Consider the following 17,071-nt stretch of genomic DNA (forward strand, 5'->3'; position numbering starts at 1 on the left):
TTCTAAAAGGAGAGAAAATGTCCTGCTTGCATTTGGCATGGCTTCTGTTTGCCTAAGTTCCATCCTTTATCTATTTGTGCAAGGCTGTGCTATTCTGTGCTATTGTCCTTATCAAAGGTCCAAACTGTCATGGACTGCCCAGAACAGAGACCCAAAGCGCTGGAGACACCCCCTGCCAAGGATGCAGCAGACAGAAGGCTGAAGCCGAGCTGGCTCCAGGCTCTTGTCCCAGGGAGCAAGAAAAAGCATGAGAGGAAAATGCTGAGAGTTGCACCTGAAAAGGTTTAGTTGGCTGTTTGGAAAGGTTTCTTCAACAGAAGTGTTATCAAACCCTGGAACAGACTGCCCAGGGCTGTGGTGGTGTCACCAATGCTGGAGGGATTTAAAGAAGAGGTAAATGTGGCACTTTAGACACGGCTTAGTGGTGGGACAGGTAGTTTCGGGTTGATGTTTGGATTTGGTGACCTGAAAGCTCTCTGCAAACCTCATTCTCTGTATCCCATCACGTGGGCGAGCTCCTGCTTGGGGACACGCACGGGCACCCACGAACACTCAGGGACACTCAGGGGCACTCAGGGACACGCAGACGCCAGTAGGAATTGCTGGCCTTTATTGGCATCGCCAGCCCCGCGCCACGGCCGCGCTCTGCGCGCTCCTCGGGCCGTGCGAGGCCGAGCCCCGCGCTCGGCTCAGCGCCGGCGGCGGCGGCTGCGGCTGGTGCGGCCGCGGGCGGGGGGGCGGGGGCGGCGGGGGGGCCGGCTCCTCCTGCGCACGCCCGGGGGGCGGGAGCGCCGGCGCCGCCCCCGGCTGCGGCGGCGGCTGCGGCCCCTGCGGGAGCGCCGGCGGTAGCGAGCCATGCCGCCGCAGGCGGGCGCGGCGCCGGAGTGCCCGCTTTTATAGCGCAGCGGGGCAGCCCCGCCGTGACCTCAGCGGGGACGTCGCCTCTGCGAACTTCTGGCATCACAAAGGGCTCCGCCGCAACCTCGCTCCCGAGGGAGACCGAGTCCCTCGGCTTGTGCAATGTCTTTTCAGTCCCTGTGGCGCTGGAAAGTGGCGAGACCCAGGTCCCGTTGCGTCACATGCGTGAGCTCCTGGGGTTTTCTGAGTTGTCTGTCCAGAGCAGGTTTAAACAGACCCAAGAAAATAAATAAATTAATAAACAAATAATAAACCCCCCAAAAAACCCCAAAAACCCCACCCCACAATCCGGGGAACTCCTCTGTCTCATCTAGCTTAAAAACTAACTAAAAGCAAAGGAGAGCTCTGACCCGCAGTCTGTCCCTGCTGCAGACAACGCAGTCTGGAGAAACATGCGCTGGGAGTGAGCGCTGTTTCTGAAAACAAATAAACATTTCTGAAAATTTCTGAAAACAAATAGTTTCGCTACTGGAACCAGTCTTAAAGATGTGGAACTTAATTTGTAGCAGAAACAGAAGACCATTGGGGATACAAGCACCGTAACATCAACCCAGGACAAATTATTACTGATGTCCTTGCTGTGCATGGAAAGAAATGGCCAATGCAATTATATTTTCCTTGCAGACTACTTTAAAAAGAGAAAAATACCTTTTGAACTTAAACTTTTTAAAATGTCTGTGTTGAAGAATTATCAATATCCATAAACTTCAAGTTTTCATTTTTCTTCCATTGTCTGCACCATGTCTCCTGCTGGTGATGAGGACCACCACGGTTCTCTGCCAGGGATCAGCCTTTGGTATTTCCCATCAGCTTTAATGAAGTGACCACACACCACCCCTGCATTTTGGCAAGAACAGGAACTAAGCCAGCCGAGACCTTTTATTTCTGCTTCAGCTACAGAAGGACCAGACCATGACTGAGCATTTTGAGAGTGGATACTAAAGAAGGGTCTGATGGCAAAACCTGCAAGTGCTCAGCTGGCCTTGGTGCCGGAGGAGTGGAAGTCCCTGGCAAATGCAGCTCTCCAGCCACAGAAATGGGGGACAAGCCCTGCTGGCTCTGATCTCTAAAGGTTCTTGTCCAGCTCCACCACACAAGGCAGGGCTGACTTCAAAGCCAAATCCACCTCCAAAATCACCTCCTGTGGCACAAGTTTGTGTTCAGGCAAGTTCTGGATCAGTGCATGGCCAGAGTTCCGGGCCAGGGGTTGTATCTGTGCTGGACTAAACACGGGAGCTTTGGGTAGGGGAGGAACGATTCTGTCAGTGCCTGACACTGATCAGATTGTGGGGAGAAAGCTGAAGGCACACGGAAAAATGGGAATTTTCCTGCAGCTACAACATTCTTATTGTGGTAAATCTGATCCCTAGTGGAGCTTTCAGATAAATGCCTTTCAAGCTGCAGTGATCCTGTGGCTCTCTGCATTAGCAGTGTATATTTCCTTAATGTTCAAGGTATTTTTGGGCTTTCAGAGTTTTGTTTTTACCTTTTTCCTCCTATTTCAATTTATAATATAGCCTTTTTTGATGTTAAGAATCAGAACAGAATTGAAGACAAAGCAACACACCTCAATAATGGCATAAGGCAGATACAGGAATATTTACCTGGCCAGTTCTTGCATTCAGTGTCTTTTCTTCATGGTGGTTTTGCCCAGAAGCATCATTCTGCCTTGCCAGCGTGTGCAAGATGCAGTTGAGGTGCAGATCCACGGAATCCCAGGGAATGCTCGGGCACCTCTTGGGATGGTCCAGCTTGTCTCAGAGGTGGCTCAAGCCCTCAGTCACCCTCAGGGCCGGTCCCTGGACTCACGTGGCAAGCGGAGCTCTCTGTCCTTTGGGGAGGGGACTCCCACGGTCACATCCACATCATTTCTTTGCTCCTTGGTTCTCATCCAGAGGCCCTGAGCTGTGCCCCTGGCATCTGTGAGCTGCAGACACGGTAACCCTGCTGCTCCGTACAGTCCGACAGGGCACTGCATCCACAGCACTCATCCCACCAGCTCTCACTCCGAGAGAGCCAGAGGTGCCAAATCTCTGGGGCTGCACCAAAGCCTCGAGCTCCTCTCGTTTGTTCCTCACACTGAGTGCATGGCTGTAGAAACATTACAGGTCTGGAACATGGTAGCCAACAGCTCATGAAGCAGATGGAGGGATCCCATTTGTGCTGCTTTGTTCCATTTTTGGCATACCATGCCATTTCTTAGACTTGGCAAGCCAAGTTTGACCCTTCTCCCATCCAAGGCAGTTTAAAGCTGTGTCAATGAGCCCCGCTATTGACTCCTGTGCTGGAACTCTTTTTCCTCAGTGAAAGGTGCCTCCCATCATTGCCAGTGGCTCAGGCAGGTGTTGAGTAGATCTTTCTGTGGTGAACAAAGCCCACATTTTCCCATTGACACCAACCGAATCTGCCTATTTCTATCGATACAATTTGGCTTTCTGGGAAGAGCTGAGGAAATCAGCACCTGGGCTCCTGATCCCCCTGCAGTCATCGCAGGGCCCTGAAGTGTCTTTTTATTTCCCAGTGACTTTTTGGTGGCTCGTTTGCAAGTGGCTCATTGTGGACTGGAATTGTCCCGGCGGGTAAATGTGGCACCTGGGACATGGCTCAGTGGTGCCATTGGTAGTTTTGGATTAATGTTTGGAGCGATCTGACACTGACAGGGACTCGGGGCAAGCGCCCACTTGGGGACACGCACGGACACTCAGGGACACTCAGGGACACTCAGGGACACTCAGGGACACTCAGGGACACGCAGACGCCAGTAGGAATTGCTGGCCTTTATTGGCATCGCCAGCCCCGCGCCACGGCCGCGCTCTGCGCGCTCCTCGGGCCGTGCGAGGCCGAGCCCCGCGCTCGGCTCAGCGCCGGCGGCGGCGTCTGCGGCTGCTGCGGCGGCGGCGGCGGTACCGGGAGCGGCGGGAGGCCCGGCTCCTCCTGCGCACGCCCCGGCGGCGGGAGCGGCGGCGCCGGCTCCGGCTGCGGCTGCGGCTGCGGCTCCTGCGGGAGCGCCGGCGGTAGCGAGCCATGCCGCCGCAGGCGGGCGCGGCGCCGGAGTGCCCGCTTTTATAGCGCAGCGGGGCAGCGAGGGACCGCATCGGCCGTGAGGTCACAATGGCCCCGGGGGAGCCCCCGGTTACAGCGGAGCTCCGCGGAGCCCGTGTCGCCAGGCGGGCTCACGGTCGCCACCTGGATATGCCGTGATAGTATGTAAACTTCTTCCTCTGCAAACTTTTCTGATTTGGACACACACATTTCACATCTTCAGTATCAGAATTCTTTAGATTCTTAAGAACTTAGAGGGGTGTCGGCTGGCGTTTATTTAGTTTTTTTGCTATATTGCTAATGTATTTGCGGGCAGAATTATTATTCCAAATTCGCTGGTGCTGTGGCAGGAGACAAAGGAAAACCATGAGAAATTCCCACAGATGCTTAGACTCGGCGTGTGCTGACTGATTTTTGCAAAAGTAAGCCAAATAAGTTTTTCAGCCCTCAGACTCCACCTATTTGAGCTGTCTTTGGTGCTGCATTAAAGCGAAGAACAAGAAACACTAAACTCCTCAGAAATGTTTACCTGCCTTAATTTTCTTTTTGCTTTCCTTTCTAGTGTAGCCCTGGCTACTGCGAATGAAGAATGGATGCCAGTGCGAAAAACGGAGTAACTCTTCAGGATTTTAAAGACGTTTAATAGGGAATAAAATAAGAGACGAAAGTCCAGTGCTGGGGTGCTCCTTGCAAACAGCCAAAGAAGACGCTGTAGATTTGAAACAATTTGCCTTTATACTGTGCCATTAATCTGGTTCACGCATATTCATGTTTTATTACTCAAACTTCTTTGGCAATTCTTGATATTCCAGGTTCTCTTCTTGTTTGATTCTTAACCTCTGACCTGCCTGCAGGATATTTTATAGGTAACGTCTTCCCGTCTTCCTATCCTATTATTTCATGCTCTGGATGCTTATGCGCTAGTTCACAAATGTAAGGAAAATTAGTGGTTTTGCACCGTTCTTTAAGTTGTTTATATAGAGATATTTTTAGTCTCTATCTTTAACAGTTCACTAATGCCTACGACACAATGTATTTATTACATTACCATTCATATAAGTGTATACTGACAGATTATACTATACAAAAGCAGTTAAAATTAAGTATAAATTGTACTATATCAAAATACTTGTGATAGAAAAGGTTATATATAAATAAAAATTATGTATAAATGCGAAAGCAAATATTATATTGTCATCTCTAACACCAGTATCTGCACAACAATCTATCTTGCATTAAGAGACTAATACAGAAATTTGGCAACAGCGAGCAGAGTCCTGGCACCCATTGTCTGCTTTAGCCAGGCCACGTTTATCAAGTCTACCTTATTTATTTAAAACTTTAGGTTAATGCCTGTAGGATTACATATGTCATTACTGTACTATAGCTTATTTATTTAAGATGATGTAAGTTAGCACCAAACTTTAGTATTACAGAAATTTCAGCATTTTAACTACTTCTGTTGTGGCCTATTATCATATTTGAAGCTGAGTTTTTTCTGGTCTTTTCCTTTCTTCAGGGCTTTATAAGAAATTTGTCAGTAGATCCTGGAGAGCCGGTACCCTTACTATGCAGCTGTGCAGATTTTAAGAAAAATACCGTAGGACAGTGCTCTCAGGCACATGGGATAGTGGGGACGTCCTGTGCAGGGCCACGAGTTGATGGTCCTCGTGGATCCCTTCCAACTCAACATATTATCTGATTTTGTAATTGGTTCGGTGATTAAGAGAAGAATAAAACTGAACGTACGGAAGAATTGGCATACAAGGAACGAGAGAATCTTTTGACAGCACCGGCCGGGTCCCTCAGCCGCCTCAGCCGCCTCAGCCGCCTCAGCCGCCTCAGCCGCCTCAGCCGCCTCAGCCGCCTCAGCCGCCTCCGCCGCCTCAGCCGCCTCAGCCCCCTCAGCCGCCTCCGCCGCCTCTGCCGCCTCCGCCGCCTCTGCCCCCTCTGCCCCCTCCGCCGCCTCAGCCGCCTCAGCCGCCACAGCCGCCTCAGCCGCCTCAGCCGCCTCAGCCGCCTCAGCCCGGTCCGTTCCGCCCCTTCTCGGCCCGTCCCGCCCCTCCCTTGCCCGCCCCGTCCCGCCCCGTCCCCACCCCGGCAGTCGCCGCCATGGAGGAGGCGCTGAAGGGAGCGCTCGGCACGGCGGGGCTGCGGCCCACCGGGCACACGGGGGGCGGCTGCATCAGCCAGGGCCGGAGCTACGACACGGACCACGGCCGGGTGTTCGTGAAGAGCAACTCTCGGTCGGAGGTGTGGCGGGGTGGGGATCGGGAGGTGCCGCGATGGGAAGCAGCATTCCGGGCCTGGTGTGGCAGCAGGAGCAGGGCAGTGCCCGTCCCTGTGCTGCCACTGCTGAGGCCACACCTCGAGTGCCGTGTCCAGCTCTGGGCCCCTCAGCACAGGGAATTGAGGGGCTGCAGCGGGCCCAGAGAAGGGAACGGAGCTGGGAAGGGGCTGGAGCCCCAGGAGGGGCTGAGGGAGCTGGGAAAGGGGCTCAGCCTGGAGAAAAGGAGGCTCAGGGGGCCCTTGTGGCTCTGCACAAGTCCCTGCCAGGAGGGGACAGCCGGGGGGGTCGGGCTCTGCTCCCAGGAACAGGGACAGGAGGAGAGGGAACGGCCTCAGGCTGGGCCAGGGGAGGCTCAGGGAGGACATCAGCAGGAGTTTCTTCCTAGAGAAGGTTGTTAAGCATTGGAAGGGGCTCCCTAGGTATATGGTGGGGTCCCCATTCCTGGAGGTGCCCAAGGAACACCTGGACGTGGCACTCAGGGCTGTGGTGTGTGTGACAAGGTGCAGGTGGGTCAAAGGTTGGACTCAATGGTCTGGGAGGTTTTTTCCAGCCTGACTGATTCTGTGGTGGTATCAGTGTTGTTGGTCCAGGATATGCAGTACCATGACATGCTTTTGTCATTTACAGAGGGTAGCAGTGCTGTAACAGTGTCTGCAAGTGCTGTGACAGTGGCTAAGGCAACCCAGTAGGTATAAAATTGTCTGCTGAGGGGATGTATGATTTCCATGGTTTTAACTAATTAATTCCCTGCACACAAGAAAGAGCTTTTCTCAGTAAGTGATATTTTTTCACAGTTCTTCAAGCTTTTCTGCTTTATCCTTTCAATATCTGGAACATACTGTGGAAGGTAGATACCTAGGTTTGGTAGAGATAAGTATAATGTAACTTACTTCTTCAGCATCCTTTGCAAAAACAGAGATCAGGTGGAATTTACTTTAAAGATACTTTGTTCTTGTGTTTATCACATAAAGAGCTTCAGTGGCAAACAGGAGCCAAACTTATGTTTGCCCTTCATAGCAAGCAAATGTGTTTGAAAGTATGCATGCCACTATATTTATTCCAGATTTCTCAACAATTTCTGATCAAGCTGGGGAGCTGATTTGCGGTGGTAACATGGAAGGACACAGGACAGTTGTCCTTCTTTACAGAAGAGAAGTTGAAATGGTGTAGCCCTTCACTAATTCTGTATTTAGCTATACAATCCAACTAGCTGCAAGATCAGGCTTATGGGGGGACAAAAAAGATCTGGATAGATTTTCTATTCAGCAGTTTCATTTTGTATGCTTTTGCCTGTATGTGGATCCTGAGCACTGATCAAAGCAAACTTTGTTGAAGTAAATGCTGTGCTGTGTGAGCAGCAGCCGCTGTGCATCAGCAGTTTTTACTCTGTTTGAGCAGCTGGCTTTAGCCAAATGTGATGCTTTAGACAGAGACACAGAATTTCCTGGTTTCCTGTGGACACATAACTCATGCCTCAGTAACGCAGCAGTTCTTCAGTCTTGAGGCAGAAGGACAGCCAGAGATGATGGAGGGATGGAGCACCATAAGGAGAGGTTGGGAGAGCTGGGCTTGCTCAGCCTGCAGAAGAGAAGGCTCTGTAGAGACACAGTTTCACCCTGCAGTGCCTGAAGGGAGCCCACAGGAAAGATGGAGAAAGACCTTTTTATAAGGACCTGGAGTAACAGGGAAAGGGGGGATGGCTTCAAACTGACAGAGAGTAGGTTTAGGTTAGATATTAGGAGGAAATTCCTGACTCTGAGAGTGGTGAGGCCCTGGCACAAGGTGCCCAGAGGAGCTGTGGCTGCATCTGGATTCCTGAAAGTGTCCAAGGCCAGGCTGGATAGGGCTTGGAGCACCCCAGGACAGTGTCCCTGCCCATGGCAGGGGATGGGACAAGGTAGTGTTTATGGATATTTATGGATGTCTTAAGGTCCCTTCAAGCACAAACATTCTGTGTTTGCCTCTAAGCTTTGGAATTTTTAATTGAAGTCTACTCAGACTGTCCTATGACTGCATTGTGTGGATCATTACTGAAGGGCTAGCATTCTCTTTCTATTTTATTCATTCTGCTTCTCTGCTTTTGCTTTTGCCAGATATGTTAAATTTCCCACACGCTCTTTCTACAACCCCTGCCTGACTCTTGTAAAGAAGCATTTCTCCATGTGATGAGTGTGACTGATGTCAGAGGAGGAGCTCAGGAGAATAGATTTTTCTTGGTGTGGGTAACAGGTGCAGAAATAGGCCCCAAATTCAGAATGTCTTCCAAGCAAATGCAGTTTGTAGTGGCTTGGGTTGTGCAAGTGTGATAAGGGGCATTTGGCTCCAACAGTAGATTCCCACCCACACCCTTCCCCCATGAGGTAAAAGAAAACAACATGGAAAACCATTCTAGAAAACCAGTCTGATGGGGCACAGCTGAAGGAGCTCATACTCTGTCTGTAAGCAGTTTGCACTCCTTCAGTTACAAACAGACTTTCTAAATTATAGAGAATCCTAGAGCCTAAGTAATTTTCACTCACTTGTTTTATGAAGTGAAATTTCTGTAATTGTAAAACTATTGTCAAGTCTGACGGTGTGGTTCTGCCTGTACCTTGTGTGTGAATAAACATTTCCTCCAGCCTTTCTGTGTAAGTTTTATGAAACCAGTTGACTTTGTGGAAGTGCTTTGCTTACCTCTGACTGATGGCTCGTAGACACTAATGCTTTCCCTTAATATCTGGCAGGCCAGAAGAATGTTTGAGGGAGAAATGGCAAGCCTGGAAGCCATCCTGAAAACACAGACGATAAAAGTGCCTAAACCCATCAAAGTTATAGACCTGCCCGGGGGCAGTACTGCATTTGTGATGGAACATTTGGAAATGGGAGGCTTAAACAGGTAAAACAGTGTTATCTTTGCCTCCTTTAACAAGAAATTTTGGCTGTTACTATAGTCCAATCACTTGTTTTCACAGGGGAACCTTGTTTCATTTCTTTCTAAAGCAAGCCAAGACAAATATGGGAAATCACCCAGAGTAGAGCTGTATCAAATACTTCATAATGCCTCACCTAGCAAATTGATCGTACATCCCAAAGTGAGCCTGGGTTTTGGTTAGTTTGGGTTTTTTTTAGCTTAGGTAATTAGTGATCTTTACAGCAAGGTTTCTTTTCACAGAAAGGAAAATGACCAGCCTGATCCCATGTTTTGTGTACTTGCCCTCTATATAAGAACCGGTACTTTCTTGCTTGACATGATTGTGCAGAGGCACTTCCCCAAATCAATAGATCTTGATTTCAGTATTTTCAGCTCTTACCTTCATTTTGATAGTTTCAAACTTTTGACCCTTCTCTGTGACGAGCACTTAATATGATGAATTCATCTGTCTGCTTCCATTAGGGTGGTGATTGTGACCGATTTCTCATCTCTCTCCCTTAGAACTTCTGCAGCCAGTTTAAAGTCTTGTCCTTCATCCTGCTTGTTGGCAGAGTTTCTAACTCATGAGGAGCCCTCAATGAGTCCCAAGAGAAAGGGCAGAGATGTTGCTGTTTTGGGCTTAAAAATGGTACCTTTGGCATGCAGATTTCCTGTGCTAACTGGAACAAATTGAAGAAAAACTTTGCCTTGAATGACAGTGCCTTGAGAACAGGAAAAATTGATAAAGATCAAAGGCAGTAAAAGGAACATAATTTTGTTGACATGGGAAGTGACTGGTTGTAAAATCTGTTTGTAATTACTTCAGTGCTCTTCTGAACCGTGTAGAGGATGAGGCTTTATTAGATAATAAACTAGGTCCCTGTGACTCTCTCATCATCTAGGCATATAAGAGAAAAGCAGCTGGAAGCAGCGGTAGAAAGAAAAGGATCAGCCTTATTTCGTTCTGTTTGCCAAATACAGTTTACCAGAGTTAAAAAACCAAAAAAGGCATAACATGTTGTGCATGCTTTCTTACACATATCTTACTGAGAGTTCTTACAGAGGATATCACACAGAAATTAGAATTGATAGTTTCTCATTATTAGTAAATTCATGCTTGCTGCTCACTTTCACTTTCAGTAGCGGTGTCAGAAACAGCCAAGTAAGTACATTTTGTGTTAATGTGCAGTCTTGATAGGAAGACAAGGTGTTTATAACTGGGATACACCGAAAAATTATTTTGTTAGAGGTGTAGAACTGCTTTTACTTACTCGATAAATCTGTTCAAGTAACTCCTGGAATATCAAGACCTGATTCTGTTCATGTGTCAGTGGTACTCAGATTGCTTTTTTGTTTCTTAGACATTCGGCACTGCTTGGAACTCAGCTGGCTGATCTTCACCTTCATAACCAGAAACTTGGAGAGAAGCTGAAGAAAGAAGGGAACACAGTTGGTACAGTACACAGCTGTTTGCAAATTTAACCCAGTTGATGATAATCTACAAAGCTGTTAAAATAACTTTTGCTACTTCAGGACAAGTTCATCTTCCCTTGAAAACAGAATGAGAATAGGTTTGGATGAAACAAACCTGGGGAGGGTTTATTTTTGATTTTGTTTGCATTGTTTGGGTCTGTGTAAGCAAAACACTTACTCAGTATTGGACCCTTTTTTGGAGCCCAAACCACAGTTTCTACAAGGACATGGTATCAGAGGGGATAAAGAACCTTAAAATACAATTTTGAAGAGTAGAATAAGTCTGCTTTACATTGAAATTTAAATTTAAATTAAAAAACCCACCACATTGTAACCATAAAAAGAACATAATTTTTTTTTTTATTCTCAGTAGAAGCAGCATTGCACTCTTTTTTAGTTTTAAAGGTTCAGTTGTGTCACGGATGCTCAGTATTTTGTCACTGGTGTCGAATTTTTGTCTTTGGTTTAAAAGGTAAAGGTCCAGGGCAAACAGAAGTCCAGTTTGTGGATCAGTTTGGCTTTCATACAGTTACCTGCTGCGGTTATCTTCCACAGGTAGGTTGTACTTCATCAGACTGATAGGATTTCAAATTTATCTTGTTTTCCCTTCTGTGACACAGAGGGTCAAAAATTACCGTAATGGAAATAAATGAATTTTTGTGGAGCCATGAAAATAAACGAAACATGGTTCAGCCTGCTAAGGAAGGTGGTGCTTTGGACAGCACTTATAACTGCTTTGGACACTGATAACTCTTCAGTTTCTTGGACTTTAATCACTGAGAGAAAATTATTACTCTACTTTAATGTTTTAAGATAACATTCGATTAAATGATAGCGTTTACTGTCCTGGATGGTACCAGCACAAAAGCTGTGTGATCCTTAAAAGGCTTATTTGAAAAAGAAGAAAATCTGTCTTTTGTGTGCTGTAGAACTGACATCTGCAGTACTGTTCCTTCAGGTGAATGACTGGCAGAGTGACTGGGTGACCTTCTTTGCCAGACAGAGGATCCAACCCCAGATGGACATGGTCGAAAAGAAATCAGGTGACAGAGAAGCAAGAGAACTTTGGGCACAGCTTCAGGTAGGAGCAATTCCCTCAGTTCTCATTATTGGCAGAGCTGGGTATACTTCAATTTTATTTTCTTAAACCAAAGTTCAAGTTCGTTGGTTTGCACCAGGTACAGTTGATAAGAGACTCCAGTTTTTAAGGATTAAAATGCCCTTTATTCTAAGGTAAAATGGCATTTGCCACATCGCCCTATGCTAACATTCCAGAGTGAATTCCAAACTGCCAGATACTGCCCTGCCTTACCGTTTGGGAAATACTGGATGGAGCTCATATTCTCATTCCCTGTAACACGTTCATGAGGAGAAATGTACACAAGTAGTTCTGTTCTGCGTGTTGTCTGTTTGTTCACTGTTTGCACCTGTTTAAGTGACTGCACCATTGGTTGGCTCCTTGGGTCCTGCTTTTTGGAAATTTGATGAGCTTTCTAATGATGAAGGGTTGGTGGTTGCTATTACTAACCCTGGTCAATATCTGAGTTTCAAGGATTGTATTTTCCTGCTAGAAAAGATTTAGATTACTGTTCTGCTGCTGCCTTTTATGAAAAATAAGTGTCCTGTGGATGTACTCATCATCTCTGTTGACCAGGTCTTATGGTGTTTCAAATGATGGGTTTCAAGACACTGCAAGTATGCAGATAAACCTCTACATTAATTTACATGTCTTGCTTTTCTCCCCCTGCAGCTGAAGATACCCAGTTTGTTCTGTGGTGTGGAAATTGTTCCTGCTCTCCTGCATGGGGATCTCTGGGGAGGAAATGTAGCTGAGGATGATTCTGGTCCGATTATCTTCGATCCGGCTTCTTTCTATGGCCATTCAGAGTACGAGCTTGCAATAGCTGGGATGTTTGGTGGCTTCAGCAGTTCTTTTTATTCTGCTTACCACAGTAAAATCCCCAAAGCCACAGGGTTTGAGAAACGCCTGAAGCTTTATCAGCTGTTCCACTACATGAACCACTGGAACCATTTTGGTTCAGGGTACAGAGGGTCTTCTTTAAACATTATGAGAAACCTTGTAAAATAAGTTGCTGCTTAAGCCAAATACTTCCCGTGTTGTTTGGAGAGCCCCATACTTGGTGGTGCAGCTGCAGGAGTAGTAATGTTAAAAACAACCTGTGAGACCCCTGATCGTGTTAAAGACCTAGAACCAGTGACACCTGCTGAATGCCAAGTGTAAAATATCCCTTTTTAGGATAGCTGGGGATAACTCCGTGAGGGGAGAAAACTAAGGAAGGAGTTTATTAATTTGCACAGTGAATAAAGGTCTCAGTGTCCAGAAAGCACGTGAGACTGTGCAGGGTAGTACAAATAAAGCATCGAGGAGATGCCTAAAAGAAGTTGCTCGCTGCATTTTGCTGTGTCTTCCTCCCTCTTTCAGCTCTTCATGTTCAGTTGTGTGCATGAGAGCAATGTCAACAGCAGAGCTTGAAAGTCAACAGGAAAATTATGTAACGGGAACTTTGAGAAGGGATTTGGACTTGCTATTAATTTTCACGGAATCAGAGTGGGTGAGATTGTGGGGGGGTGGGAATCACAGAATGTCATCTAGTCCAACCTCCCTGCCTAAGCAGATTACTCAGGATTGGGTCCAGAGGCTTTTAAAGACCTCCAGGATTTTGCTGATTGATTCCATTGGATGCAGACTGTTGGTGCCTCCTGGAATGTTTGTAGGCTGTTTGGTGCTTTCTGGTCAGTGGGCACTTATCCACAGCAATTTTGCTTCCAGCAGAACTAGTTCTCTTCCTTTTTTTGGATTATGCTTTTGTCCAGCATGCCATTAGAGAACTTTCTGGTTAAGACACTTTTCATGTACACACCTTGTGGAGGTGTATTCTCTAATAAAACCTGTACATGCTTCACGTGCATGACTGAAGTCATTCAAAATCCACCTAATCATGAAACTACATCAGCTGGAACTTTGTGTTTTCCACACCCTCAAAGAAAACAATAAAAATACAACATAAAATGGGAAGGAGGTCAGGGAAGACTCCTGGGATGGTTTACAGGCTGTAACCGTCTGCTTCTCCACAGGAATGCCTGTTAGGTAATTTTATTCCAAGGGGATACTACTGCTTGTGGTTTCTGATACCAGTGTGTTTACCAGCAATAGTTTATCGACCTTATTCTGGCACAAGGATCAGTAAACCACGAATGTGCCCAGTGTCAAGTCTCCACCATTTCTGTATCTGTGCTCATGAGAGGTCTAATGCAGATTTAAGAGTGCTGCACTGTTCATTCTAAAATATTCAGTGTGAAGGTCTCCCAGGGCCTCAGACACACTAGAAACGGGAAGATGTAGACATCTCTGGATAACCTGGAAAACAAGGAGGTCTTCCTTTCCTAAACTCTTACATGCCAGTCCCCACTAAATGCCTGCGGCAGCTGTTGTGGTAAGAGAGGTGAAAGGGAAGGAAGTTAACATGTAACTCACAGTGCAGCACTTCAGCCCTGTCAGAATTTATTGTGATTGTTCCACAGACTGTGGCTTTTGCCTGCAAGGAGTTAATACTGAAATTGTTCTGTTTTTGATGTAGGCTGGTACTGGTGCTTCTGTGCAAGCCTGCCAGGTAGGTGAGAGAGATGCATGATACCTAACGTGCACTTTGAGTGTTGGGGAATTACTTTTATTAACTAGAACTGCTTTGCACTGGGTATTGGCAAATTACTGAGGGTTTTGTAGCTGCTAGTTTGGCAGTTATTGACACAAATTGGAAACAAGTTTGGATAAGACTGGTATTTGCTACAACTTTACTTAATTCTACTACTTTTCTCACTGGCTGTTGGACTTTTGCTGCAAAAAATCTGCTTGGTTAATACATTTTACTTCTACCTTGTTGCCTGAATAAAAGGTTTCCCAGTTTACTATTGTTGTCACTGTTTTCTAAATTAAAATCTTACATCTTGGTTTATTCATCTTGGGTAATTACTTGCTCTGACCTGTTAAAGATCCTCAGTTTATTAGATAAACTATGCTCAGTGGAGGTGTTTCTGTGCATGGTCATGGGTTGGTTTGGAGAAGTGTGTCACTGAAAAGAATCTACATGTTCCTTACAGTGCAAGTCAAGATGTTAATTTTCCTAAAATACATAAATAGTCTTCATTATTAGCAGGGGAAGATGAATATGAAAGTGGATTTTCTGTCAGTTGTAGTTGTGAGAGCAACTTACTTATAAACAGCAAGTGTTCAGAGATGACCTTTTCCTAGTAGAACTGAATCAAAATATTTTTGTGATTGAAGAAAAGTTGTATTTAATCAAGTTATGCAGATAGAAACAATTGTATTGAGAGTTTTAATGTAAGGGTATTATGCTCAATTTTTCAAAGCTGTTTTTTTGCTGTCAGTAAGATCAGAAGGGATGTAGAGAGGCAGACAAATGGAATGTAATGGGAATCTCTCCTTCATCATGGATCCCTTGGCTCTGAGCCCCTCTCAGGCTCCAGCCGCCTGCAAAAACTGCCTGCAGATACAAATGTTAAACTCCAGTGCTGGTTTTCCTCCTGCTTCTCCTCCTCAGTGCTGTTCCAAAATAGATCTGGTGATTAAAACCGCTGCTGGGCTCTTCTGGCAGAAGTCAGAGCAGGTGGGAAGTGCTACAGAATTAGAATGTGACAAAAATCTTTAGGGAGGGAAAAGGTATTTCTGGTATTTCTGAGCCACACCACAGTGACAAAGGCTTTATTATTTTTTCTTGGTAAATATTCAGTTATTTCTAATTTGTTTTTATTTGAGGTTTTATTTGTTTGGGCATTTTTTTTTGTTTTCCCTTAACAATTAAACAGAAAAATTAATTAGTATTGCTTTCATTATGCAGATACAAGGTTTTCTATTTCTTGTCATTATTTTTTTTGCCAAAACAAAACACTTTATTCCTTTCCCCATGTGCTCCACTGCAACCCAGGGTATGGTTCTTCCAGCAGCTGGAGAGCCACCTAACCAAGAATGTTTATAGAGGCATTGGTAAAACAAGTATTATAGGATCTGGGTTATAATAGTATGTATTAAAGGCTCAGAACTTTACACCTGAGAGTGCCAGTGCATTTTGCAAGTACATCGTATTGGTTGATCTTGTTTTTAAATTCAGCATCATTGCAAAAATGGGTTTTGAATTTTCTTCCTTCTTTGCCTCTTCAGAGCAATCCTCTGCGAAACAAACACGCTGGGATTCATTTACAGCTCAATACTGTGGAAAGTTACTGTCCTAATCTTCACCAGTACCACTGATACAATGTAATTTAGAGGCAGCAGTTCTGAATAGAAACACAAAACACAATCTCCCAGCCAAATTCACAGGAACGAGAATGAGGTTTATTGGTTTGCAGAAAAACACTTGGTTTGCATAGATGGGATTGCTCCTTTATATAAAAGGTGAATTAGCACAATCCTTTCAGTTCTTTACATGTCTCATGTTCCACTGGCGCTTTAATAAATTATTCCCAGAAACTGTCTGCATCCGAGCTTGAAATAATGTGCATATTTTCTCCAAGTTGTTTGGTGTAAATATTTCCCTCCCCTTTTTGCAGTCATTGCCTCAGAGCAGACCTTTGCTGCTTGGTCAGTTGTTGCTTTATCTTCTGTTTCACCAGCTCCTACAAACAAACAAATCAGAACTTTTTGAGATGATTTAGCACTAAGGACACACAGCCAGTACTTTTTCAGGACCAGCATGAACATTCATGATGTTCATATTGACTGTAGAAATGATGAAAAGGGTTGTTTCCCTGTAAGAAAATAATAGAAAAGGGAGATTCTATGCTTTGGACCAGGTCTGCATGGAGTGCTGTGTTTGTGTTCAATGCTACACCCTCAGGACTCAGAGCACCTAGAGAGGTGTGGGGTTATCTGTGCTATTGTCTTTTGATAGTCTAAACTCTAATAAACAGCATTTAAAATCCTACTTTCTAGTCCAAGTGTGTTTCTTACAGGGGTGACAAAGGACCAGCAGCTCTTGGTGTAAAACACATGCCTTACACAAAAAATGTAAAAGCTCATAAAATGGTAAAACATTTCAGGTCCAGCAGTAATTCTTTGGTTTGTGCCTATTGTAGAAAAACTGGTTTTTCTACAGTTAAAATTGCAAAAATATGAGTGGTTCTGTCGGAAAACAAGAACTCCTTAATACGAGTGTGGCTGAGATAGATGGGCAGTCATCTGTTTCATCATGGTAGAGTCATACCTTGTTGGAAATGTGCTAGAAGAAATCTTGCAAGTCTCTGACATGTAATCTAATGAAAATTCATCAAAATCTATCGCTCAGCCAGAATACTTGCTGGAAGGACTCACTGGTCTCTCCACCATCACAACTTAAATGTGAGCAAATACTGAAAATGCTTCAGACTGAGCAGATGGACAATTTGTTACTTACATGGTTGACCATTCCCCTCGTTTCCTCCAA

The 17,071-nt window shown here is 45.6% G+C and overlaps 1 protein-coding gene across 2 annotated transcripts; it reads left to right on the forward strand.

The window, feature by feature from the left end:
• The first annotated feature begins 6,069 nt into the window (after positions 1 to 6,069).
• Positions 6,070 to 16,573, forward strand: LOC102110282 (ketosamine-3-kinase-like). 2 transcript variants are annotated; one of them, XM_088054475.1, is made up of 8 exons: positions 6,070 to 6,213; positions 8,974 to 9,125; positions 10,502 to 10,593; positions 11,086 to 11,168; positions 11,572 to 11,694; positions 12,364 to 12,500; positions 14,213 to 14,245; positions 15,811 to 16,573. In XM_088054475.1, exons 1-8 carry the CDS (start codon positions 6,073 to 6,075, stop codon positions 15,908 to 15,910), a joined length of 861 nt encoding a protein of 286 aa, XP_087910601.1. In that variant the 5' UTR covers positions 6,070 to 6,072; the 3' UTR covers positions 15,911 to 16,573. The 2 variants fall into 2 exon arrangements, with proteins under 2 accessions (XP_087910601.1, XP_005529500.2); XM_005529443.2 differs by lacking the exon at positions 15,811 to 16,573 and having other exon boundaries at positions 12,364 to 14,540.
• The last annotated feature ends 498 nt before the right edge of the window (positions 16,574 to 17,071 follow it).

This window comes from Pseudopodoces humilis, chromosome 4 (assembly GCF_049639895.1).
Source record: "Pseudopodoces humilis isolate 2021_Gansu_Grassland_sample_001 chromosome 4, ASM4963989v1, whole genome shotgun sequence".
Lineage (NCBI taxonomy): Eukaryota > Metazoa > Chordata > Aves > Passeriformes > Paridae > Pseudopodoces > Pseudopodoces humilis.

Excerpts from the sequence above, each read along its gene's own strand:
- LOC102110282 (XM_005529443.2), top strand. The coding sequence starts at position 6,073 with ATGGAGGAGGCGCTGAAGGGAGCGCTCGGCACGGCGGGGCTGCGGCCC. Across the intron at positions 6,214-8,973 it reads AGAGCAACTCTCGGTCGGAG|GCCAGAAGAATGTTTGAGGG; the intron begins GTGTGGCGGGGT and ends AATATCTGGCAG. Across the intron at positions 10,594-11,085 it reads GAAAGAAGGGAACACAGTTG|GTAAAGGTCCAGGGCAAACA; the intron begins GTACAGTACACA and ends TTGGTTTAAAAG.